This window comes from Embiotoca jacksoni, unplaced genomic scaffold, assembly GCF_022577435.1.
Source record: "Embiotoca jacksoni isolate LCO1_2020_lvr unplaced genomic scaffold, fEmbJac1.0.p SCAF_12, whole genome shotgun sequence".
Lineage (NCBI taxonomy): Eukaryota > Metazoa > Chordata > Actinopteri > Embiotocidae > Embiotoca > Embiotoca jacksoni.
The window spans coordinates 12633523-12661190 of record NW_027185252.1 but is presented as its reverse complement, the minus strand read 5'-3'; the positions used below and the strand labels follow the sequence as shown (position 1 = coordinate 12661190).

General features: G+C 41.6%; 1 protein-coding gene across 2 annotated transcripts; it reads right to left on the bottom strand.

The window, feature by feature from the left end:
- Window positions 1–29: 29 nt before the first annotated feature.
- On the bottom strand, window positions 30–27086 carry psme4a (proteasome activator subunit 4a). 2 transcript variants are annotated; one of them, XM_069144896.1, is made up of 48 exons: window positions 26456–27086; window positions 25102–25242; window positions 24794–24910; window positions 21882–21938; window positions 20447–20491; window positions 19180–19329; window positions 17059–17122; window positions 16892–16966; window positions 16449–16571; window positions 16251–16343; window positions 14194–14459; window positions 13870–14056; window positions 13665–13754; window positions 13497–13561; window positions 12350–12500; window positions 11665–11763; window positions 11496–11565; window positions 11304–11371; window positions 10991–11206; window positions 9910–10067; window positions 9634–9729; window positions 9371–9426; window positions 9197–9253; window positions 9003–9058; window positions 8684–8782; window positions 8450–8512; window positions 8273–8368; window positions 7925–8056; window positions 7610–7819; window positions 7077–7213; window positions 6857–6910; window positions 6632–6761; window positions 6426–6507; window positions 6150–6303; window positions 5963–6032; window positions 5746–5871; window positions 5499–5651; window positions 5143–5247; window positions 4969–5060; window positions 4729–4860; window positions 4395–4603; window positions 4142–4227; window positions 3882–4010; window positions 3232–3387; window positions 1812–1974; window positions 1541–1674; window positions 1276–1416; window positions 30–1145 (listed from the first exon to the last, which is right to left on the bottom strand). In XM_069144896.1, the coding sequence occupies exons 1-47, from the start codon at window positions 26650–26652 to the stop codon at window positions 1282–1284; spliced, it is 5544 nt and encodes a 1847-aa protein (XP_069000997.1). In that variant the 5' UTR covers window positions 26653–27086; the 3' UTR covers window positions 30–1145; window positions 1276–1281. The 2 variants fall into 2 exon arrangements, with proteins under 2 accessions (XP_069000997.1, XP_069000998.1); XM_069144897.1 differs by lacking the exon at window positions 21882–21938.
- Between the last annotated feature and the right edge of the window lie 582 nt (window positions 27087–27668).

The window sequence follows — 27668 nt, the reverse complement described above, 5'->3', positions numbered from 1 at the left end:
GTCAATTAAAAGAAAACCTTCACATCCAGTTTTTGTTACAAACAATTTATTGTCATCTCTTTGAATAAGCAAACCGGATTTCTAAAAAACAAAAAACAAAAAAATAATAATAATAAATCACTGCAGTTTTGGCACTACACTAAGTGAGGTACTAAATGCTTGAATGCTTAGACTGTTTTCAAGTCATCAGGGGACAACATACGCAAACCAAAGGAATTTCAATTCATCTGGCTGGGTTTTCAGAAAAAGGAAATGACTCCGAGGATAAGAGTGAAAAGGTCACACATTATGGGTAGGCAGGGTCTTTTTTTTTTTCTTTTTTTTTCTTCCTTGCACCGACACACACGACATGGTGATCTAACTGTGCTCAGGAACTCATGACGAACACATCACACAGCACAGCAGCAGGGAGCTTCACTCTCCCTTTCTTTGCAAGGGTAGATGAGAATTAACAGCTCAGCCACTTACTTAATCTCAGATATACCGTCTATAAAAAAAAAAAAAAATTAAATTTAGCACTTCAAAAAATAAATAAATATGTTTGTGCATATTTGCTATACCATGATATATACACACACATGATGCATATAATCATATATAGATCAAACAGGCACACAAACATTGTGTTGCAGGTTTAAGTCTAACCTAAAGAGACCATTGTTCAATAGTCAATTTTCTGTGGCTTCTAACAAACACTTCACTATTGGGAGATAGTAAAGAGTAAGTCCCCACGCTGGACATCGTGTTGGCTCAGAGCTGATACTTGGGATATAATCCTGAGAAATGTGTGGGACACCGGCAGATGTCTTCAAGCATCCCATAAAACGCGCTCACACACACATACCCATGTACATGCACACAAACAAACCACCGCAAAGAAGAAGAGGAAAACAAAATCTGTACAGTAATGTTACAAACTGCAGGGCATTCATCCCTGCTATGATTGATCCTTAAATATTAAGTATAGAAGAAATGTAAATGAGCTAAATACATAAATACATAACATTTGAATCCTTCTGTGAGCCACAAGGCAGTTCCTTTGTGTGCCACTCTTCTTCCAGGGATGCCGTGTTGTTCATCAGTCAAGAACGAGCGTCTCCTCCCCAATGCAGGCTGGTGTCTGTACAGTCCGGGGTGTTCCCAAACTGACACCAGGAAAAACACAAATATGACGGTGAATAGGTGGCTCAAGGTCTCCCCGAACCTCTACAAGCTCTCCAGCAGTTTTATTTAATGGAATTAAGTGATGAAATATGATCAAGCTGAATGCTTTACCAGGTTTCAGGCATAGTAACAGGGGGAGACCAGCAGGTCGGTGAGGACCAGCAGCTGGTCGTCCGTGAACTGCTGCTTATGCTGCTGCCAGTTGTCGTGGTGAGTCCGCCGGAAGTTTGACAGAGTTTTCTTTACCGTCATCTAGAAGGAAACAACACAATTTATGGCTAGGTCTCTTTTTTTGGAGGGGGGGGAGAGGGGGAGAGAGAGAGAGAGAGAGACATGCAACAATATAAGAAGGTGGTTAATGGGTGGTTACACATACCTCAATGGGTTGTGTATCATTGAGGTGAGCACTGAGGTCCATCAGTAGCTGGGGCATCCAGGTGGGCACATCATACGGGCTGGAGAGAATACAAGCGCTCAGCCCGAGCACACCAGCATGGCGGCGCACCAGGTCTACACAAAAAAAAAAAAAAAAAACACCAGCAGGGATCCCATTAAAATGAGACTGAGCAGCATAGCGAGTGTATCGTTGCATATTCCAGAGTAGTTCAATCTACTAATGTGATAACTAATCTGGCGAAGTTGCTTACCGGCAGACGGTATGGTGTCCACGGTAGAGCCGAGCTCCCTCTTCTTCTTCTTAGGCAAGCAGGTCTTGCAGAGAGCCTCAAAATGTGCCTGCATGGAGGCGTCCATGGACAGGAAATTGCACTGAAGGAAGCCACTGAGTGTCGTGGCGGCCATTTCTCTTACCTGGAAAACAAAAGACAGAAAAAGGAGACGGACAGTTGAAGTTAAATGTGTGTTGTGTCATTGATGTGTGGAATTATTTACAACAAACAGGTTGAAGAGATGATTATTGCCTCGGAGTAATGACTTTAGAACCGTGTTGGTTAAATAGCTGCCTATTGACCTGTTATAAAGTAGGGTTAGGGCTCATATATACTAAAAAAAAAAAAAAACATGATTTGACTGCTCATTTTTTTTCCCCTGTGCATCAATTAGAGAACACAAACTTTATATTCCTCCTCAAAACATCACTAAATGCTACCACAGAAGAGAAGTGCTCTTCTTTGCTGTTTGAAAACACGAAGCTCAACTATTTCATTTAAACAAAATGTAGTTATTTCATTTTGGCTGATTTATGATATATAAATGTGGCAATATATTGAAAATACAGTAAAGCACCGTACGTATACTGTGTCGTAATACTTCGCTCGGTCTACAAAAAAATCTTCCAAACACGGGTGTTAAAAGTTCATCATATATTCCGACCTTGACGGCATAATTTAACTGTAAAAAGACCAGACAGGAAGCGACAGTACCAGCACCTCTGACACAACCTGCCTCTGCTCTGTACGAGTCATACCAGAGCAATGATGTCATGAGGAAGCGTGTTCACTAATATGTGCTGTTGTGTGTGTGTGTGTGTGTGTGTGTGATGCTCCTCTATAATGAGCTGAACATATTTTACGTCTCTATTTTCAGTGACATTCTCAGCAAGAAATGGGAACCATTCAGATGTTTCATCGGTGTTCTTCGGACGAACAGCTTTTTAAATGAATTAAGACAAAAGCGTGACAAAACTCAGGCCTATAAATCAGGCTGAGGTTTCTTAAAGAGGCCAAACAAAAATGGCTACTTCCATCCCCCACTTCTCTTTGTGTCTACTCCAGCCCTCTCCCTCTTGTCCTCCTTCAATCTGAACGTTATCTCCATGGCAACAGATTACTGCAGCCTGTGGTTTCCTTAGCAACAGCTGGATGACTTGAGGAGGGGAAGAGAGTAGAGACCAAGAGGAGACTGCTGAATCACTACAGTGTGCCTGAAAAGACAGTGAGCGCGCGCCTGCTCGCATAAACAAGCATGTACTTGGCGATTATTACATAATCAGACTTTCACGTTTGTTCAGCTTCCCGTTGCCGTTTATTCCAGACCGACGACGCGCTTCAGCCTTTCCATTTCTGATTTTAACACGAAACGGTCATGGATGAACGGTTGCGTCTTTACCTCAAGCTGCTCATCCTCCAGCAGTCTTATCACCAGCGCCCGCACATCGTCCACCGCCGTCTGGTCGCTCATGAATGTGAACAGGTTGTAAAAAACCATAATCTGGAGGTATGTGAGCACCGTGTAGCGAGCGTGCCAGGAGCTGATGCCAGAAATCTGGAACACACAACAGCAGACGCATCCCGCATCAATTTCATACTCCGAGCATTTGTTTCACAGGAAGAACAGCCCCGTGCACAGCGTGAATGCACGCTGAGGTTTATGGTGATGAACTCCGCTTTGGTTGAATTCCACTTATTTTTCTTTTTTAAAACATATACAATTACAACAGCAGAATTTATGACCGTTTCTCTTTAATTGCATGTAAAATTTAAATTGTTCGTATTGCTACCACTTTTGTACAAGAAAATTAATACTAAGCCCAAAGACTGTTGTAGTTTTTCATTTATGTAGTGGAGCTGCTTACTCGATGTGAATAATTACAGAAGGAAAAGTCAGAAAGACAGACTTGGTTCAGCTGTCAGTCCCTTTTAAACCTTTTTTTCTATTTAATGACTGATCTTACAGGCGATACAATGCTGAGGACCTGTGAAAATCCCAGTTATGTGTGATGCGAGTGAGAAGTGGAATAAGATGCCCAGATGACTCGCCTCCTGCAGGGCTTTGAGGACCATGGGGATCTGCTCTGCGTAGAGGAGTCCCTGAGACATCAGAGACAGGCAGGTCTTTGCGTCCCTCTTCAGCTCATCGTAACTGTCATCGTTCTCAACCGGAGCGATCTGGAACAGAGGACAGAGATCGGTCAACGGGCAGGCAGCTCCTTTCATGGCTTACAGGTACTGAGAATAAAAAAGATGGGAGCGACGAAACTGGCAGCTCAAGGCTGTGACTGAACGAATGCGTATTTCACCTTGAAGAGCAGGGGGAGCATCCGTAGTTGTTCTGGGACAGCAGTGGAGAAGGAGCGACCAGCACTTGCAATCAGCCACTTTAGCACTGCAGATGTTTGAAGACACAGACTTTTATGTTCGTACGTATGCTTTACTGCTTTAACTGTGCGTGTCGGACGTAAAAGAAAAGTCATTTTCTGTTCAAATTGAAGCTCTAATTGCGCCCATCAGTCGTATCATTATCAGTACTCCCGTGACGGATCCTCAACTTACCCGTTTTGAGTAACTTGATTGCTTGCGTCCTCTCATCCTGCTCTCCCACCTCGTTCTCCTCAATCACGTGGTTCTGGATTTCCTCATCACCCTCAGTCAGGGGCTTCAGCTGCAACAGAATTCGCTCAGTGAAGTCCGAGATGCGCGGGGAGGTGGTTGGCTGAGTGTACGGCAAGTTGACATCGATCATGAAGATGTACGTGAGCACGCTGGAAGAATGACAGATCAGAGAGGACAGGATGAGACACACAAAAAAATACAAAATACAAAAAGAGTTTCAAAAAGTTAAAGACTATGAACAATTCGTTCGTGTGGGCTGAAAGTTGGACCCCACCTGCCGATTCGTTCCCGTACATTCTTGTAGACCTGTGTGAGCTTGGGCTCCAGGTATTGTAGCAACCTGTGGAGGAGCTCTGGTACTCGCCACTCCTGCTGAGCGAGGCCCCCCTGCAGCACGTAGAGACGACTAGGAAGGAAAAAGCACAATTATCACAGTTTGTCAGTCTGAGCAGCAGCAGCAGCAACAACAACAACAACAACAACATCTGCTGAAGGCAGCAACCTTTATACTCACCAGGCGTCGACAAAAGAGCCCCCCTCTCCGTTGACTGGAGACTCCATTAGCATCTCAAACAGCCAGTGAAGCTTGCGTGGGTCTCGGCTCTCCTGTCAAAGCCAGAAACAACATGGATGAGTTGACACAGGTTTATGAAAGATAGCGGTGGCGATAAATGAACAAAGTGCTTACACAGGCTGTGGCGATGCAGGTGCCCCAGTCTGCGTACGTTTCTATGGTGATGTTTGACAGGGCAGTACGGAGCAACGGACACAGCAGCTCCCAAAGGCTCTCAACCTGTCAAAGAGAAAGTGTTACGCAAAGGACAACATTGACATGCTATATGTATAACAAGGAACCTACAACTATAGTTAGCAGGTGTTTAGAGTGATTGTGTGGACATGGAATGGTGTTCAGTACTCGTGTCATACTAATGAAACTCACCAGGAACCACGTGTAATTATAATGAACATTTATTATTAAGTTTATACTTGGATTTCCCAAACAGTGTGGAATGTTGTGTCACTGTACTCGTCTCAAATCTGTACCTTTATGTAGCTCCAGTGCTTGCAGCCTCTGATCATACCAGAAATGATCTCGGCGACACAGCGCTGCTTGCTCTCGTGGGAGTCTGCCACGAGGCGCTCCATATGTGGCTTCAGCAGAGGCAGGAAGACGTCGCTGAAATTACGGAACAATCCCTGGAAGAGCAGGAGAAGGCAAAGTTAAGTTTGTGTTTGCGCATTTGAGTTGTTTTCTACCTTCTTGTTCGAATCTGCTGTCAGGAGATCTCACCTTGAACAAACAGAATCTGCGAGGGCTGAACTTGTCTTTGCCCTTACGGTCCTCCAGAGAAAGAAACTCGATGAACTGGTTGATGAACACCGGGTCTGAGAAGTGGTCGAAGATGATCTGCTCCCGCTTTTAGGAAGAACATGACAAAGTTTCAACGATTCACACGTTTGCATGCGCCATATTTTTCCACAGAATCTGTGTATGATTGTTCACAAACCTCCGTCATTTCCTCTCTGGTCAGGTTCTGTTTGGGCTGCTCCTCCAGTGGCGCATACATCAGGAGTTTTCTAGAGAACAATTATGAGTTGAAAATAAAGATGTTGTTTGACAGCTACCAAGAGAAACACGATCGAGTCAACGAAGTCAGACAGAACTGAGGAATACAGGCATCATAAAATAAGAACCTTGGCCAGCAGTAGTATCCCCAGTGAGTCTTTTCCACAAACACACACTGATCCCAGTCCTGCTGTGTGTGTGGCAGGTTGCTGCTGTTATACTGGAGCCACTGGTTGTCTAGACGGTCCCCTGCTACGATCCCACTTAGCTCCTTCACTTTACCTGCCGAATACGAATGCAGGTTTTTGAGATGACTTTCAGAAACCGTCATTAAAACGAAAATGTGATACGAAAGGTGAAATGTTTACACACAAGAACCAAAAACAAAACCTTATGATGCTTACAAAGCTCAGAGGGGGCGACGGGGACTTTCTTATGTGGTCTCTTGATTTGTTTCATGATCCCTGCCACAGCTGATATCGCCACCTAATGGAGAAAACGAGACACTTCAAATAAAATATTCACAGGAAACGCTGGAGTACACTCGCATGCTGTTTGAGAGTCACAGCACTACTCCTACAAGTCTCATCCACTGTGGATGGGTCCGCACCTTACGGACGTAGAGGGAGTCGTGGTTCAGGCTTTTCACAAAGAACATGACGGCGGGTGGCGGGAGTTCGTGGTCATCTCTCAGCAGCAAAGACAGGAAGCCAATGGAAATGTGTTCAAACTTCCAAGGCCTGAAGTGTTCAACAAAGCAGGTATCACAGACTGTCATTAATAAATATATATATATATAAAAAGATTGCATTATGTATGCATTAAATCAGCCTACATGTTCCTGTTGTTGAGGAATTCCAGCAGATCATCAATGAGCTGTTTGTATTTCCTACAAAAAAGAAGAACAACATCAGTACCTGTTGTGGTACTAAACCTTTTTCTGCTCACAGGACATTATATGCAGAGCAAACATCGTAACAGAAGGGTTATGTGTCAATGTCTGCTGCACAGCTGTTGGTGTGCCGATGATTCTTTGCTGCTGGTGTAAAACGTACTCAACAGACTCGGAGTTCTTGAGCTCCTGCCTCTTCAGACCATCGTCTGCTTCTTCCTCTGAAGGAACAGGTTCCTTAGGAAAAGGCTTTCCAACTGTCATAAGTTGTTTGGCTACAGCACAGCACTCAGCAGGGATCTAAAGGGATGGAAGAAGGGAAAGTATTTAGTCACAAAAATAATTTGTCCAAACATGTAGAAAGGGAGGAAACTTAAAACTCCACCAGGAAGAAGTGAAATGTTCGACTTAAGCTCAGATTGAGAGCAGAAAGTAAGGAAAAACATTCTATTTAGCTATTTTTAAGGACCAGATTTTATGTGTAAGTGACAAAGACTACTTATCAAAGTCCCTGCTTTTTTATTCAGTTTATGGAAATTATACAATGATTTAATAAATATTACACAGCACTCATATCTGACACTCAAGATACCCATGTTTGAGTTATTTTGCTTCTCGCATTATAGACAGGGAGATATCCCAATTGCTTTTGATTCTGTGACGCAAATGTCAAAGTGTTCTTTGTGTTAAACTCACAGAGAAGTCGATGCCGATGGTCTCATACTGCCGATGGATTTTGTCTGCGAGGTCGTCAAAGAGACGCACAATGGAGGGCTTCTCCAAAGACATGGCTGAGCTCAGGCCGGAGCGTACGATAGCAGGCCATGTCAGAGCAATGCAATCCCAGTCATGCAGATTGGCCAGGCAAACTCCACTGTGATTCCCCAGCAGACAGTACAAGGCACCCTGGAGACGTGCAGATATAACATGAAGAAATGATGTATAAAATAAGTGCCTAAAACAATTTAACTATAAATAAGTGTTTGTATGGTGCAGAGAACACTGACATACTTTGAACTGCTGCTGAGTGACACTGCTGTTGTCCGGGATGAGGAACTCGAGGACATGAGGGATCAGATCTCTGCAGCAGAAATTGTAGGTTCCCAGTGCAGCGAACAAGACATTTTGTGCTCTGCTGCGTACCTGGAAGGTCAGAAAGATTCTCGATTAAGGTGTTATTTTCTCAACGGGTTATCACTAATCAAATGTCGTTTTGATACATGATATACATGATATAGAAGGGATCATATGTAGCATTATAGTTTAAAGAAACATAATAAATAATTAGGGTAGATACCCTGACAACCCTAAATAAGATGGAGATGGTGCTTTCTTTGAAGTGTGTCCTGTGGAACTCACCTGACTGTAGGTGCTTGTGGAAAGCCTCAACAGATCTCTCATCAGCTCCTGGTGAATGCTCCTGTACTGACATCCTTCCACTGTCAGCTTTCGCAGCTGATAAAAGACAAGATTCAATACCATAAATGGTGAAACGCATTCATAGCCAAAAAGGTCATTTCTTTATTAAGGACTGACCTCATGCTGCAGCATGACTCTGTCGATTAGCAGAGCCCTGATGTGCTGCTTTCTGCCGTGAAGCTGAAAAGAAGACAGCAAGGCGTTATACATTTTGAATTGCTGGTCAGTATTTAATACCAGTATCTCTAATTCAATGCAACCTTTGATGGAGGGAGTGCATTGTTGTTGTTTTTTAACTCCCTCTCCAGGGGGTCAGTACTGAATTAAAAGAAGAACAACAAAATGTCTCACTCTGTTTTCCATTGATTTCTTCACAAGGTTGAAGCTCTTCCAGCGTGAGTCAAACTCATGCTTGTGAGAACCTTTGAAGTGCATCAGGTCGCTGATAATCTGAAAAGTATCACAGACAAAATGATTGATTAGTGTTGGGCGACGGGATCAGTACGTCAGCGTTTAGCTGCAGTCCGTGTAGAGACTGCGAGCGATTTTAAACGGCAAACGTGATTCACTTGAAGTTAGTGATCCCCCACGCACACACATTTTCCCACACTTCACTCCTTGGGGGTCTTAAAAATTGTGTGTTGTTGTTCTTATTTTAGTGCCTTCCCACCTTGATGATGGAGAAAAGAGACTTTGTATCATCCTCAGAGTGCTCCAGGATATAATCTGCAGGACGAGGAAAAGAAAATCAGATGGCAGGACAGAGGCAGTATATTGTGAGCTTGCAGACTTCAACTTTGTTACGGATGTGGCTGTAGAATAAAGAGAAATCATGAACCCAAGTATAACTGAGGGAACACTTACGCAGCAGCTGTCTCATCACACCGCAGATAGCGTCTCTGTAGTTCTCTCTGGACACATCTGCAGGTGGAGGTAATAATACAGCGTAAGAAGATACTACAACAGACCCAATAGTTCACATCTATAGTGAATAAAAACTTTCGTATTTCAATAGTTCTTAAAAACTGGTTTACATACCATACTGCATTCCTATATAGAGGGTGGTCTCGTCCAGATTCACCGTGCTATGAACCCTGGGAGAAAAAAAAAAGCAGGTTCAAAGAAAATGTAAACATTAAAATGAAGATTGAAAGCACATTTCGCAGAAGTGGATTTTACTCTTTGTTTTTAGGAAAGGTACAAAATGTGCAGATCCAGTAGGCATTTGATCCGTGTATCTTAATGGAGTAGCAATGAGTGTCTTTCTCTGGTTTCTCTGGAGAGTTTAGTAAACTACTCACAGCTCATGGATGGGCTCTCCTTTCAGCGGAGGCATCAGACCCCCAGCACCCAGGAGGCAGTGCTGAACAATGGTGAGGCTCTGAAGGACATCATCTCTGAAAAAGACAAAATCATCAATATACACATTTATCATCTATATATATATATACACACACACACACACACAGGAATTATAGACTTAAATTACATAAACAAAAATTAACTGCAAACAGACTAGCAGAATTCAGAATGTAATTTCTTGTACGGAGCACAGAGGAGCATTCAGAGGTCCAAACCTGCTCATGTCCTGCTCTCCTTGTGCAAATCTCTGAAGGCGCTGCAGTTCGGGCTGGAGGATCAGGTCCAGTAAATAGAAAGCCAACGAGGTCTCCTCCACGCTCGGAACATGCCATCGGATGTCCAAATTCCACAAGTCCCCGGGCCGACCCCAGTCCTGCACGGACAGCGACATCGACCAAACCATTTTATATGAATTTGATATTTGGTAATCTGGTTGGGCTCACAGCTACTTGTGAAAATACACTCAATAATGGGAATTTGCTTTAATCTAAACACGCGTATTATAATCTCTGAGAATTTTGGAAGTTGCAGAGCAAGTACATTTTTCTTTCTGTGGTATAATAAAAGAAGAGAGTGATTTTCAAGATGTAAAATTGCACTAGAACAGTATGTATTTTTCACATGTCAACAATCAATTTCTTTTGTTCACTGGATTGCTTTTCCACTTCAATTAGTAGTTAAAAGAATCAAGTCATTTTTTAGAAGACTAAATCACCCTTCGTCCAACAACTGACATCCCTATTTGAGTGTCTAGTAGTCAAAGATATGGGATTGAACGTACAGTATGCATGGGCATTCATAAATATGAATATCTGTGACACAGCTTTAAGACTGATTAAAGACAGATTAGCGTAATGCATTCCCCTTGGTCTATACAACCGCTGGCATCTTGGTAACTGCTAGTAAGACATGTAATTTCTCCTGTGGTGCAGGAGACTGTAATCCAGCCAAGAGATCTGGTGTCCTCCATCGAGATTGGAGACTTAATGGATCAAAGGTCAGGATTCCTTCACAGACTGACCTTCTAAAGAGAGACAAGTTTCTGTGTCACTCACTGAAATCCGGTTTGATTAATCGTCTGCGTCGAAGGTATCGGGTTCACAGAGAAACGTGTGTGGCTGCAGCTGTTTCTTTGTTTCTGACCGTGTGTGAGTGATCAGTCGTATTCTTTCAAGCTTTTGTTTACCAAGTTCCTAAGCTCAAATTCACCTGTCACACGTGGTGTGGCATCCATCATAACTAAAGCAAGGCTACTGCGCAATTTTAATTAAAAGAATACACAATCAACAGGAGTACCTTGATGGGTAGGTAGTCACTGACTGGTTGGTGGAAGCCTCCTGGCACACTGCAGTACTCTGTTGGGTAGATGAGGGCGGTGGAGCGAAGGATGTGATGCAGCAGGTTGCAAGCGAGAGTGTAGCCCTGCTTACACTTGAGGTGGAGGGTCAACTGCAAAATCTGGACCAGGTCAGAGCGATAGGGCAAGCTCTTGTCACCGTCCACACGAGTCACCTGAGGTGCACATGGCAAGCAGGTTAAGACAGTTGTTACTAGAGAGGAGGAGTGGGTAAATACAGAGGTTAACTGGAGTTAAGTGAAGTTATTTCACCTCCGAAAGCAGCTGCAGATTCCACAACAACTCCTTGTCAAGCTCCTCGTCATTCAACACTTCCTCATCTGTGATTTAAGAAAAAGAAAAAAAGCGTGTGACGCAAATGACAAAGACTCACAGAGGAAAAAAACGAGAGAAGCATTTGGAAACCTCTTCTTTTATGCTTAATCCTGAGTGCTGATTACTTACTGACAGCGATTTGATTTATGGCATTGCAGCAGTGTGGCACAAACATCTTGAGTGACTCTGCAGGGTGACACTGAAAAACAGAAGCAGAGCCCGGATGAAGATCGTAAATTGATCTTCAAGAAGTCGATGCTTTTGGCCGACGTGAAGAGTTTGAGTGAAGAAGACTGACCTTGGAAGCAGCTCTGCACATGTCAGCCACCATTCTGCCAGCTACGCGTGTCTCAAAGATGTTGGTGGTTGCAAAGTTGAACACCTTTTCCAGAGCCACCTATCAAAACATTTATACATTTCAACAGTATACACATATGTGCGTGCACACACACACACACACACATATATTCTGTACACCATATGAAAATATTGTATCCAGTACGGTGCAGAGGTTTTACTTTATTTCAGATGTTTTGATTCTTATTAATCAGGCAATAACATTAGGTCGACAACTCTTTGGTCCCGAATTCAGTCTGAAACACGAGAATGACCCAAAAACAAACAAACGAAATCCAAAAGAATTATCTTCAATGAAAAAAAAAAAAAAAAGAGGAACAAGGAGTCCTGAAACAGATTAAAACCCACAAAGAACCCTGATCTCAACATCCTGGAGTTAGTCTGGTTTTACATGAAGAGAAAGAAAACATTCAGGGTCCAACAACTAACCTGACGAGCACCTTAAATCTGCGAGTTTACCCCACTTTGTTTGGAAATAATTAATACTTTTTTTTTTTTTTTTTAACAATTCACGGCATTCATTTTTAAAGCCTCCTCACTTCACTTTTAGGGCCTAAAACTTGTTCACAGCGCTGTAATTTCTGTATATGCAAGACTGACAGAATGAGATAAGACTGAGTGTTAACCTTGAAGATGTCCAAAGAGCACTGGGTGAGGATGGTGCTGAAGGTGGAAGACAATCCGAGCTCTACCAGAGTCTCCAAATGAGTCATTTTCTCCGTTTCCGTTTCCTCTCGAGTTTGTTCCAAAGTGCTGCTGTCTATCAGGGCAAAGCATCTGTGCAGGAAAAAAAAAATCAAAATGTTCTGGTGCAATTCCTCTCAAATACTGCTTAGAGAAAATATTGTTGGTTATGAGGCCGGAAGAATTCGGTGAAATCAATGTGTAAAAGGCTGTAATGTATATTTTACTGTCAATAACCATCCAATCATACATGAATACACCAATAACTAGTTTAAAATCACAATCTGAAAGTCACCAATTTGATTAGCTCCTGTGATGAATATAAAACTCCTTAAAATGAGAAACAAGTCACATCCAGGTGAGTTTAAAAATACCACTTTAACAAGTTTTTTGCTCTGTATTTGTAAAGTTTAACAGCTGGACACAAGATGTGCAATATCTCACTGTAAAGTCAATTTTCTGTGTATGTGCACTGGAGGTTTCAAGTTCCCACATCATACATGTGTAAATTGAATGTTGGATCCGGATTGGCTTCCAAACTATTTGTGATGTTGAAAATTCCGCTTCGAGCCTCCTTCCACCCTTAAAATGGGCTTTTCAGTGATCCCAGATAAACTTTGCACTTGCAACAGATGATTGAGAAAACGGACTTCTGGTTTTAAACGCTCCACCCCATCAGTCTGCAAACATTCAACCACAGATGAATGAAGAATATTTTTGAGTTGACGGGGACTTTAGCAAAAGAGGACGATATTTGACATAGATGTCTTTAGTTTGTCATGTTTAGTCACTGATGTCGATCCTCCTGCAATTAATCAAGACTAAAAGTTGAGAAAACTACCGGATGGGAACATCGACCGATGACTAAAACAGAGATGTTCACAGTAACACAATATAATCACATTTTTGTTTCAGCAAAAGTACTTGTTGATTCATATTTTATCGCAAGTAGATATGAATTAGTTGATCTAAGGGATGCAGCAATTTCATTTCTATCACGACTGTGCTACTGAAAGGAACTGCTGATGATGAAAACTTCATTTGTTGTCTTTTGTTGCAGACAATGTTTGGTATTAAAACTCCACATACCTATCCATGAACTGAAGCACAAAGTCTTCAAACTCAGCTGAGGCGGAGCACATCTCTCTTTCCACCTGAAAGTCACCCAAAAATATTTTCAAAAAGCAGCTACAACGAGGGATCGTTTAAAACTTTGGATTTAAGGAAGAAAGGGGGAGAAAGATAACCGCAGTTCACCTCGGTCAAGTCAGTTCTTTCATGGAGGGCCGACGAACAGTCCACCAAAGGCACGAGAGTCACAAACGTAGCTATAAATTGGAATGTGATCTGGAGGAACAGGAGAGATGTTTATGTCAGATTTAAGCGGTTTAACCAATAAACAAAAACAAAACTACAGTCAGAGTGCAGTAAGAGGATAAACATGAGCAACAGAGGAGCGCACCATGCATTTGCTGAAGTCGTTTGGGTCGACGCCTGGCAGAGCCCTCATGAGCAGGGGCAGCATGTGAGTGGGCCCCTCAGGAAAGCGCTGTCCACCTGACACGAGGCTCCGGGCCACACCGATCATGCAGCTCAGAGTGGCTGTCAGCTGGTGGGGTTCTGTAAGAGTTTCCAGAGCAGGGTATGTTCTGTGGTACAGAGAGACAACAATTAGCCCTTTGTCTTCATTTCAAATGGTGGCCTTGTTTCTTATGTAAAGCAGTAAACATGCAACAGATTACCAAGAAGCAGAACTTGGGTCAAAATTGGCCTGTCCTTAAAATACCTCTCCAGCACGGGGGGAATGACCAACTCGGGCCTCATTAGAGCCAAGTTCTGCAGGGCCTGGGCTGCATCGAGACTCCCCGTCTTGCTGAACATGGCCAGCAGAACTGGCTGCATCATGCTCTCCACAAAGTCTGTGATGTCCTCCTCTGTGAGCTTGTGGCTGTCTGGTATTGGTGTCAGCCATGTGGGCTTTCTGTAGCGCTCCCGGTGCAGCCGCCGAACTACGCTGGCTGGGAGGCGTTGGAGCAGCTTCATGAGCTTCATCTAGACATGAGGACAAAGAGACAGAAAGACAGATACATGACAAAAAGGAAACACAGACGTGGTCAGTGTGCCTCCATGTGCTCGGGATCAATGGAGAGGTAGAGGGTGATGTATGGAGCATCTAGAGACAGATGACATAGGGGACATATAAACACAGTGATCGCAGTTTTGTCTATTTGTTTTGTATCGTTTTGTGAATTATGGGACCACATTGCTAAAAATCAGTTAAGTTTCACAGCTTGAAATTCATCAGGGCAAAGAAGAACTTTGGTTTTGTTACACTTCCTGCAGTGAATGGTTGGCCAGAGCCTCGCTCTTGTTTACCCAAGATAACAGCTCATTAGCTGACTTAAGTTACACCTCTTTCCGAGTCGATTGCAAAACACTGTTTACATGTAACAAAACTACAGCGACCTGGTTGACCATCTCACGTGTACCTGAGCAACAGCCTCAGATACATGCAAACTCATCCCTTGACACGTTGCTGCCTGTGGAAGGGGGATCTTCAAAACAGAAAGGCATGTGGTGCCGGTGCCAGTGACCTTTAGTAGTATTGCAGCAATCTCAAACACATGGCCTGCCGTTATTTCTGAACTAGATACCGATGTCAACATCGACAGCCAATGAAATTCGGGAAGCTTCCGAGAAAAATGATGACGAGTGACGATGCCCTCTTGTCATTGTGATTGTTGACGCTCTGTGCCACGGCATGCCGTGCTAACATGATGCTGGAAGGATAGGTGGAACAAGCTGGACGAGTGATGTACTTAAACTCAGCGGCAGCAGTCAAAACATCATGACTCATAGATCTTAATGTTCATCACGTTCTCGTGTTTACAACATCTTTGACACTCGGCAAGACATGCAGTCAAGTTTAAAATTTACAGATTTTTTGAATGATAACTGCAAATTCTTAAACATATTCTCATGCTCGATGTATTGATATTTTTTATCCTGTAATAAAGAGAAAAATACACAATAATCAAAGTATATAATTTACAGCCCTCGAAAGCCTATTTTTTTAATTTAGCTTTTTATGGGTTCTGACATGAACACAAAAAGTTCTGACAGTTTTGGTTGTTTATTTGTAAGTGTCCTGCTGAGTAGCAGTCTTTTCTACAGGTGGAGAATTTTCTTATGGGGACTGGTGGCACAGCGTGTGTGCCTTCAGACCTGACGTAGACTATCAGTAGATGCTACGATTTACCGATGGTCCCACAGTCACTACACCATGTTCCCGAAATGCCTCACATGCACACTAGATATGAGGCTACGCCCAGAGGAGCCTAAAGTCCCGCATTATGTACTGTAGAGCACGTGAAAACAGAAAAGAGTGAAATAAGATGTTCTCGTGTAACATTTACCAAAGTTGAAACAGTTTGAAATGGATGTTCCCAACAATGTCAAACAAATTGAATCAAATCAGAGTCACACAGTTCTGATGAATCAGAGTTCCTGAGTTTTTCCAGTGATTAACTCTTAATAAATATTCATTAAGGATCATTTTTAACTTTGATTTTAAGTTGTTTTAGTCAGGAAAAATGTGGAGAAATTATTTCAATTTAAAACCAGGTTTTTTTTAGTTAATTTTTTTTTTTTTACTTTTTCTCTCTATCAATTATTTTGTACTATTGAAATAGTAAGGAAGCAGAAAAAAGTGTGAAACCATCAGTCATATTGAACTACTGTCCCATAACACTGAATTGTGAATGGACTGTCTTATTAAAAGTCACCGTTCTTGATGTTCCCTTTGGTCTGACAGTCATTTACAAGAAGTAAGAAGCAACTCACCAACCAGCGGCCATGGTTGGACGGGTGGAAGAAGGATGTAATACTGTTGAAAAGACCACTGAGCTGTGCTTGAGCTTGCTTGCTGGGTCCTCCCTACAACACACAGTGAGGGTCACCAAAACAATTGTGTACAAACAACAAACAATCAAGTGTATTTACACTATATATAAAAACATAATTTATGATAAATGAGCTAACCAGGAGGGATGACACCCAAAGCACCACGTGGCTGATGTCGTAGGCATTGGTGATGTATCGTGGTACAATCATCTGACTGGTGCCCACAGGGAGATTCAAACTCCTCAAAATCCTTGTGAAAATCTGAAAAATAAACAACAACAAAAAAAACATTTAAGGTCTCACATTATGTTATATATATTATATTACGTGAAAACGTGTTTGCTGTATGAGTGTATGTTTATGAGTGACATATATTGGTGTCACTCAGTGGAAACACAAACATGATGCAAGTCACTTTCCTTCTGTGGCAGAGAGCAATTTCAACAAAGTCACTTGATAGTTTGTTTCTCTGACAAGCAGCAATGGCCATGAAACATAAACCCTGAGAACACGAGAGCATGTGCCACGATCCTCAAAACAAACAAGCACAGGGAGTTATTCAGAAAAGGAGGGCAACAAACCTTAGGAATATAAGGGTCCCAATCGATGTAGCCGATGTTGTCATTGGCCAGGCGAGCAAAGAGATTGACCAGATGCTGTGAGGATGAAGGAGAACATGTTACATAACGAAGGCAGCAACACTGACTGTTGTGCACTTGAAATAGTTTTAACACATTCGTCTACTCACAACTTCCCAGCTTGGAAGATTTTGCACAGACACCCACAAGTTGACCAACTCCTCGAACCACAACCTGTCAGGACAAACAAAAGGTTACGAAGCAGAAGTTCACTTTTAACCGACAGGCACCAAATAAACATTTCTGTTAAAGTTAAGCGGGTTGTGGGAAGACTGAGACTGGTGATACTGAATGTAATGTTCTAAACAGTGCAGGTTTTTGTATTTCACACCTGCTTAGTTTCCTGTAATTTGGTGTAAATTAGACTAAAAACAATAGAATTTAGTTCGCAAACATACAATATATTATTTCCAATTTCTTTCGCCAGAGCACAGCACATCAAATGAGCATGTGAAATGCGTCTATAAGCACAGTTGTATACAAAGGTTTGGGCAGCCCTTGTGCAAATTGTGCATCCTGAAATGTTTCTGCAATGTAACTTCCTTTCTTGCACACAACTTGTCCCTTTGACAGACTTCACAGCTTGCAAATGCTTCATGTAACCAACTCAGAGTCTTGAATCTTGATTGATCCGTTTTCGCTCGCCTTTGCAGATCACTTCAAGTTCTGAGGTATTTTCAGGCTGTCTTTCACTCCCAGCATGTTTAAGATTCACACACATTTCAATTCAGGCTGTGAGGGTCATTCCAAAAGCTCCCGCTTCAGTTCCTTTAAATGTGCTTCAGATCATTGTTGCATTAGCAAGAATCTTTACCGTTTCACTTTCTTAACTGAATGCATGACATTCACATCCACAATTGCCTGATATCTAGTGGAATCCATTCTTCCTCATCTCCATACACTGTTTGCGGTGCTACTGGCCGCCACACAACCCCCTACGCACAATATTTCCACAACAAAGTTACAAAGTCTTCTTTTCATCAAATGCTGCAGATTTCTTTCTCTAGATGTACCTTTAATGAGTGTTTGATTCTAACTTCATCTGTTGACAGCCCTTGTTTCTTGTTATCCAGAGGTTGCTTTGCATACTTCAGGATTTTGTGAGGTCGGAGGTAAGGTTTTTGTTATGATGTGGTGTTTGGGCATCAACACTGGACAGCAGCACGCTGCTACTTTGTCAGCTAAACTTTCCTGCAGATCATATGGCAGCGTTGCTTTATTTTTCTGCCCGACAGAAATGTTTCACCTGAAAAGTTTCTCAGTTTCCCGGATCTTGTCTTGACTTCCACCGTTTCATGTTTTACTGACATTTTGGGGAAACCATGATTGTTGAGAGTTCATTAAGAGTTGTCGTCATTCCTAATGACAGTTGTTGACCTGCCTCAGACATCCTAATGTGTCAACTAAAGTCAAACAAGACTTTACAAGTTTTCTATTCTTTAGGTTCGTGAAATAAAAAGTAAAAGAATCTTAACATTTAAAGAAAGGCTAATTTTGTATTATGTTTGTCACAGTGCTTGTATTTACTTCCCTTTACTAATAAATCAATGACATATTTAATTTGTGCAGGGGTGCCCAAACTCGTGCTTTATATGTTAAGACAATTTTTTTTTTTAAAAGCAAATGAATGCTGAATGAATATTTACTTAAAATTTCAATGAAGCAGTTATTTGAAAGGATATTCCTTTCAAACACTTTGTTTCCCTGGTGGATGTTTTAGAAGGACAGCCAGAGGTCCACAAAGCATTTTGGTCCTAACTTTTAAACAGTGTTACATTAGTCTGTGACATTTAAGGGATGCTCCGAGAGATGATATGGGAGGAATGCAAGTACCGGCAATATGGTAATAAATACAAAAGTCTTTCATTAACATTTAACAAGCAGTACAAAAATAGTGGGAATCGTTCAACAGGAATTTGCGTATGGTTTTTAATCTGGCTGGTTAGAAAAACATAAAACACTGGAACTGGGCCTCAGTTCTCTTAAATAGAAGTCGTTTCAATGTGTCACTATGGGATACGCCCGCTCACGTACTCACAAAGGCACTTATTCCATCGTGCCTGCCAGCCCATGACGCCTGTATCGAGACTCTCTACCTTTGTAGACACACAACGTCACTCTTCATTCATTCACCTCTTCTCGCTTCAGAAGCCGAGCTATTCTTAATGGGATTTTGTCCAAAGACAAAAGTGGAGTTTTGGATGCATAGGAGAGGATGAGAAGTTTCTTACTTGAACCCCTTGTGATGCAACTCTGGAGGGAGAGTTGTGGGTAGAAAGAGCTCAAAGTAGCTGATTGCTCTTTGCATGGTGATATCAAAAGGACAAAGGAGCGGTCTCCACTCATCCAGCATCTCCTGAGTAGCAGACTCGGAAAAGTATCTGCACGAACACAAAGACAGAATCACATTTTGATATTTTGGTAAAAATGAAGCCAGTGACAGGTGCTGATGAGAATTTACAAGCGCTATGAGTGATTATTTATGGGCACTGGAAGCATTTCAACTTGCAGAGCAGCTTAGAGAGAACTACAAAGATGGACAAGCCTCTTGGATCACTTACAATTCAAGTCCTCACACAACTGAACAAGCTCATCAGACCGGACAGACTTTATGATACACCTCAGCTACGTTCATGTGACTAAATAATGACCCTTTATGGTATAGTTTCAAAGCAAAAGCTTTCAACTGTGGGTCCTCTAATCTTCATTAGAGCTTCCATTCATCAGGACCATCTCTGGTATGTTTTTGTCCACAATAAGTTCAAGGAGACTGAAATACACACAAAACAGCAGCTACTAAAATTTCAGTGCTGGAGCGTCATGTTCCACAGATGGGAGATTACACCTGGCACATTTTTAGCCGTTAGGGCAAAGCCTGTGGTTTCACTGGGCTCTCAGGCTCACGGGGGGATTTTCATGGTCCATTATGTGCTTGTGTAAACCCAGCAGGTTATTTCAGGTCGCTCAGCATCCTCAGAGATTCAAAATCCATTGGAGGCCTTAGGAAAAAAAAAAATCCACATCTACAGAGTGTCAGCAGCTGACCACAGATCACTCTCCCTCCGCACAGTAACAGGAAACCCTCACACAAGACAGAATTAGATGAGATAATAGGATTATCTGCCTAAGTGCAAACCGGGGGACGAGTCCGAGTGCTCGTCTAAGATATCTACATGTGTACAACTCTCAGGGTTGCTGAGGACAGCAAAGCTTTATGATGATAAAACACTTAAGCGTGACCAAACACTGAGCTTCTTCACCCACTATGCCGTCCAATATTTAAACTGAGGGTGTATTTACTGATGAGCTCAGCTTTTTCTTTTCATGTATCCATGGTCTTATTATATCTTCTGCCAAGTTAGCAAAAGCAATATTTAATACACAGCTATTTGTGACAAAACTATATTACTGGAAATGTATTAAAGCCTGCAGGAGCCTACATTTAAAGACAAGATAAAGATGAGGGAATTATTGACAGGTATATTAAGATGTACTTACGGTCTGCAGCTTTTCACAAGTGTTTTCAACACGTTTTCCACAGAGCTAGAATAAAAGGAAATGAAAAACTGTTATTAACCGGTCAGTGAAAAACAGAACACGTTAGTTAAACAGCTTCCACACCAATGCAATCGGACTTTAATTGCATGCACACAGAAACTTCTTCACATCTGACTACAGTGCTGTGAAAAAGGAAACTTTATGGGCTGGTATATGGCAATGAAACTCACAATAAAAATGCATAAACAGCCTAAAATCACTTGCAAAAAGTAATCAATACTGGTCAACCTTCCTGGCTCGGCTAATATAAAGATTTATATGTTCCTTTTTGCCCAAGTGTTCATTCATAACATAATCCTTACCAAACAATATCACCACTATGATGGATTTATGGATTTAACACTAATAATAAAAAGAATTGCATTACCAAACTCCTGACATGATTATCTTTACGTATAAGCTATAAAAGAAGGGATCTGGTCACATAACAGTGTTGAAAGCAGGAGACCAATATACCTACAGCTTTTGAGCCTCTTGTCCACAGTCTCACCTCGCATGCAAGCTTCAAGCCATGCCTGGTTGGAAAAGCCCTGCCAATCCCACTCAACAACAACTTACTCAGCTCAACATCATTCAAGTCTTCATGTAGCTGACACGCCACATTTAATAATGACAATAGCTGAATTATGATGACACCCTGCAAGCCAAACTGCGACGGTCTATATGCATGGATTTAGCCCAGTGTTTAACATTGTAAGCCCACAACACACAGGCCACAGACCGGAGTCAAACACATGCAAATCCACCAACAAGAACGGGTCAAACCGAGAGTCCCATTACACTCCGGGGGAAGAAACCCCAGACTACACTGCATGAACTTTGTATCGGAGTTCAAGCGAAGCCTCACGTTCAGCCCAACACATTCCAGGGGGGCAGGAAACGTGACAAGAACTCGGGCTCCGAAATGACTCTTAAAAATGCTGTTGAGTAATGCAGGGATGGAGAATTTCAACGCAAGCTTAGAGGGGGGTTATGTCACAGCAAAAGCATAGGTAACTGTTTAGTGATCATAAATGTAAATACAACTGGCAAGGTGGTCGTGAATATTTTGTTGCTTCCCCATATAAAAACTGGGAAACATGACGTGACAGATTAGAGGAGATTCTTAAAAAAAAAAAAAAAAAAAAAAATCTATTAAAGAGACGACACAGCCTGTCATCATTGTCTTATAGCTGATATGAGGGGTAGAAGAAGGATGAAAAATCTGTTAGCTGCAGTGCGACAGTCTCCAATATGAGTGAAATGTTAACATTGATCAAGTCTTGATTTTTCTTCAAATTTCTCTTCTGTCAAAAGCTGCATATGGGGTGTCGAGGTTTTTCCTTTTCACATGCAATTAAGTGCCTCAAAACACAAAGAGAAGTATTGTCCTTACCACCTCTGAATCAATTTTAGCATTATGAGTTTAGAGGATGAACGAGGCCATGGAGAACTGAATGTAAAAGGAGACAAAGGCATAAAGAACACATTCAGCACACGACAAACCCCCAATCACTCCAAATATGAACAGACTATGCATCAACTTCTGCAATTATGAAATCAGAATATCCTGTTTTGTGTGCATTAGTATAATTTTGTAGCTTTGAAAGAGGTGAGATGGCAATCAACCAGAGCAGCTTGCTTTCATCAGCTGTAATGGAAAGATGATATGCTAGCAAAGCAGTTTGTGATAAACATACAATGTTCCCATAGCACCATAGAAGAGCACCTCGCACTGCTTGCTAAGAACCCCAAAGGGAATTTCAAAGGGTGTTGCACAGGATAAACCAACATTTCAATTTCTCTCCAAAACCGTGCTTTGTGTAAAGATCATAGTGGACATTGTTCTTTGTAAAAACTATGAAGGGTATTTGGCGCAGAAATGTTCCACTTGTTCTCTCGTAACTGTTTCAATTAAGGAAACACAATTAGACTTTATTCAAACTAGCAAAACCCATAACCTAAGAGTAACCGAGGGGACAACAAAATCTGCTTGTCAATATATTAACATATCTCTAATAATGACTTAAAAATTCTATCCTTACAAGTCTTAAAAGATGGGTGGTTAGCACAGAAAATGAATGAGTGAAGAATGAATTTCAGAGCAGGCAAGGGTTTTGTAATTTGAATGAAAAGGCAGCTAACCAGAGGTATTTTGTTATATTAATTAAATTACTTTTACTGCAATCAAACTCAAGAAATGGAAACTGCAGACAAAAAAAAAATATTTGATGTGAAAACAAACACTGAGGTTATAATGATAAGAAATAAAAATAAAAATATTTCTCAGGGCTGGCTTATGGTCTGTCAGGACAAACTCTTCAGACGTGCTGTCTGACCACATCAGACGGCCACACTGAAGGTGGAGTGAAACGCTGGCCATCACAGAGAAGGGAGAGACACGATATCATTTTAAAACGCACATTTCAAGACAATCTTTCCAGGTGTTTTTGAATCGAGTTCTACACATAAAAAAATGCCACTGAAGTTTGAGTGACAAATACAAATTTACAGATAAGAGTCGACACGGACACGACAATCCGACATCAGAGAAGTGTGGTGGGAGGAGTTTTTGAGGCTGTTTAACTATGTGACATACAGCACGGACAGACCATTAAGCCTTTACTGTTGCCTGATGTACGTTAGCTAATATTATTTGATGCACCAAAACAAGACCACTTCATTTTTACAATGTAAATGTAGCATACAGTGAAGTGGACATACAGTCGTGGATGAATTTGTTGGTACTCTTAACAGGTCATTGAAAAAACTCTTCCATCCTCGTGACAAGTGATTCAATTAAAAGTATTGTCTCATATATACCTGCATGTCATCGAATTATGCAAAGAAAGTGAACAAAGATTTATTTTTTTTTAATTGCTTGTACAAAGATTATTGTAAAATGGACAGATTTGCTGGAAAAAAGATTATAAATAACTGGATTATAGTGATGTTTCAAACTAACTATTTTTTGATTGTTGTTGTTTTTTTTAATTTTTTTTTTTTTAAATCAGTGTCAAATATGTCTTCAATCTTGTAATCAGTCACTCATCATATTTAAATGAAAAAAAGTCATCACTCTGCTGTTTGGTATCATCGTGTGCACCACACTGAAAATGGACCACAGAAAGCAAAGCAGAGAGTTGTCTGAGAAGATGAGAAAGAAAATTATAGACAAGCATGTTAAAGCCTTTAGGACCATCTCCAAGCAGCTTGATGTTTCTGTGACTGTAGTTACAAATATATTTAACGAGTTTAAGGTCCGTGTGATGGCATTCAAACTGCCTGGATGCAGCTGCAAGAAGAAAATCGACCCCAGTTAGAACAGAAGGAGGTGAGAAGGTAGACAGAGTCAAAGGAAACCTCCAAAGAGAGACAAGCTGAATTCCAAGGTCAGAGTACATTAGTGTGTGATCACACCATGTGTCGCTTTTTGGAGGGACAGTGGACTCAATGGAAGACTCTGCTGTTGAAAGAAAATCATAAAAAAAAGCGTGCTTTTCCTAAAAAAAATAAAATAAATAAATAAATACGTATTGAAAATCCATAGTGCTTGTGGGAGAATATCCTCTGGGCAGATGAGATGAAACTAGAGCTTTTTGGTAAATCACACCAGCTCTGTGATCACAGACGAAAAGATTAAGCTCCAAGAAAAGAACACCATACCTTCTGTAAAACATGGAGTAGGCTCGGGTCTTTTTTAGGGCTGCTTTGCTGCATCTGGCACGGGGTGCCTTGAATCTGTGCAGGGCACAAAGACATCTCAAGACTATCAAGACATTCTGCAGCGAAACATGCTGCCCAATGCCCAAAAGCTCTCTCTTAGTCACAGTCTCAGTCTTAGTGCAACTAGCAGTCTGGAGAAAGTACCCTTCAAAGTCTCGTGGAGCAGGTTGCTGTGGAGGAGTGGACCGAACTACCTGCGGACAGGTGCAGAACTCTAACTCAGAGCTACAGAAGTCATTTGTTTGCAATGATTACCTCTGAAGGTTGTGCAACAAAATATTGGGTCAAGGGTCCCATCAATTTTGTCATTGCCATTTTCATTTGTTTTATTTTTCAAAATATTCGATTGACTCAAAAATCTAACTCTGATTTTATGCAATACGGAGTAGAAAATGATTGAGGTTGATTCCTTTTGTCACTTTCAAGTTTTCAGAGAAAATTGTGGATTTCTTCTTTTTTTTTTTTTAGTAGAGTACCAATAAATTCATCCACGACTGGATCAATAACAGTGTCCAAGATTAAGCATGCTTAAAACAACAACAACAATAATGTTAACAGCATCAGTGAAGAACAGAGGCATACTTGGGAAACCAGTTGAGGCCCAGATGCTCTGTCTTGGAGAAAAGAATCCTGTCATGCAGCTCATATAGTGGTCTCCACGGCAACTCAAGGTCCTCCCTTGACAGTAGTTCTCGTTTCCTGTTACAGGATTAAGACATACACATTGATGAGAATAAAACACACAGGAGACTAGAAAATTGTACAACATCGTCCTATAAAAAAACAACTCCTCAATTTATCATTATTGGTGACATCACAGCATTTTATATCATCTGACTGAACACTTGGAGAACACGATGAGAACATGCTCATGATGGGCCCATACTTACTTGAGGAGGTTGATAAGAAGCCGAGCAAGGCCCTGCATCATGCTGATCTCCAGTTTTGGGATCGTCACTAGCTCGTAGAGCAGCTTGATGAACAGCACATGGTCTTCTTTGCTGAATTTCCGCCCATACAGTCTCATATACCTTAATAAGAAGTACAGATTTAGGGATAATTACTCCAGTTCCAACAACCATAACAAGATCGCCAGAGCCCACTGACCAGCATAAACATCACAAACAAAAGGCGTTTAATATACGTCATAATTTGTCATAACAAACTCAGGCATTCACATATGAACACAGGTTTATTTTTAAAATAACAAAACTGAAACTGAAAACCCTTTGTCGACTTCAGATGTTTTAAATTGACCATTAAAAATGTGTCTATCTGTTGCTGTTAAAACGCCAAAACACCAGCACACAGAATCTGGGTCAACTGACAGTAAACTTTCCATCTCTGAGCCGGCAGTGAGTCACTCTTGGACAGAGGAATGCGCCAGCAGTGGGGACTGAAAGGATTAAAGACAGCCCAGCAACCAAGTACGACAATATGAAACGGTATTACATCCGTCATATTGGTGGTATTTTTGCAAGTGAAATGTGACTCGATCAGTGAAAGGAAAAGAAGAAGAAGAAAAAAAAAAAGTGACAGGTAGGGAAATATATAATGTTAATTATTTGCCTTATTTAGTAAAGTAATCATGAGCAGTAAAGCCTGGCCCGATAGCAGACGATAAAACCATATTAAACACTGCAGAGATGATCTTCTCCACAAGCGTGACATCACATATAAAAGGGCTCGGTGTCAACCAGGACCTCTTGCAGCAATTTAAATTTTTCCAATTGAACTTATTTTTCCATAAGTGGTGAGCTGTCACCTGACTCGCTGCTTCAAAAAAAAAAAAAAGAAAGAAAAGAAAATGTCAAATGCGGAACACAAGCAGAGCAGTAATGACAACGACCTGCTGCTGGGTCAGGTTGTGAATTTCACACTCCACTACCCCGATTATGAAACCCATCCCGTCCCGAATCAGACACACAGACCGGTTTGTGACGTTTTATAACTCCCTATAAAAAAACAAATAAAAAAACAGACCCGGGTATAAAGCATGTGCTTCCCTAATGTGGCCTAAAAAAAACAAGGCTAGGTTTTTTTTTTTGTAGTGCAGCTGCAACAACAACAACACAAAAAAACCAACCAAGTTATCTCCAGCCGGTTTATACGACGAACACAGCAACACGTTGGACATTACGTCCCCACGTTACACAAACATTAGTTGACGTTTTCCTGTAAACGAGACGAAATGAGCACCAATGACTGACGTCACCTTCAGCCGAGCGACGAAGTGTTACTTACGTGGAAAGTTTCCTCGTCCAGAACAGGACGCCGGGCCATATCTCCCGGAGCTGGACGGCCCGGCCCAAGTTCCCTTTAATGTTACTCAAAATATCATTGGACTCGTCGTCCAGCCTGTCCGCGTACGGCAGAAGTTTGTTGTACACGATGTCTTTTTGAGGAACAAAACCCAACGTGTCCGACTGTGACGTTTTCATGTTGCTGGTAGCCGCCGGCTAGCTTCGCTGTGCTAGCCCCCCCCCTACTACCCCAAAAAAAAAAAAAAAAAACCGTAACTTCGCTCACGGGTCTCGGGGTCTCGGTGTGACGCTGCCCGGCTGAATGTGACGGCTGGTTGTTGTTGTTGTTGTTGTTGTGGCCCACACGGAGGACGAAGTTAGGAGATCCGCACGTTGGTGGCAACGCTAGCTAGCCATTTAGCTTTAAGTTAAACCAGCGTCCTCTTTACCAGAGAGAAGAAAACAAAACAAACGTGAACGTTATCGGCGTCATCTTATAAAGATATCAACACGACTTTGTAAACAACAACAACAACACTCGAATTCCCCTGTCCTGATCCTAAAACACCCTGACAAGCTAAAGTTAGCTCTACTACAACAGCACTGTCACATCAGAGACCGTCGACGTCGACTGGTTCGTCCAACGAATGACGAGCAGGCTGCGGACGACACCCGGCTACGTAGAACCTACGTCATATCCGCCGGCCTCCAGCGGAACTACGCTACCCAGAACCCCCTTCTTCCATTCATGCTTTTTATAAACCTTTCAGCCAGTCAAACGAGATGACTCCAAATCCACTTAAGACCTCCTCGTGTCCTCCTCTGGTGTCGTTTCTTCTGCACAACATGACAACACAAAAATCACGTGTGACTGAGCAAGAACAGCTTTTTACTCAAGTTTATCTATTTTTTATAATAATAATAATAATAATAATAATAATAAGGGCCAGAAAGGCCAGTTTCTGTGGGTATGTTTTTACCCGATTTTTAAAATAATACACATATATATATATAATAATAATAATAATAATATATAGATATATACTGTACTGTATATACTGTGCGTTTTATATTTTTTTACTGCTATTTACTGCTATTTTATTGCTTTTCTATTGTTCTATTATTATCTTATTACTTCTGTATGCTGCTGTAGCGAAAAAAATGTCCCCTCGGGGATTAATAAAGTAACTACCTAACCTAACCTAACCTAAAAA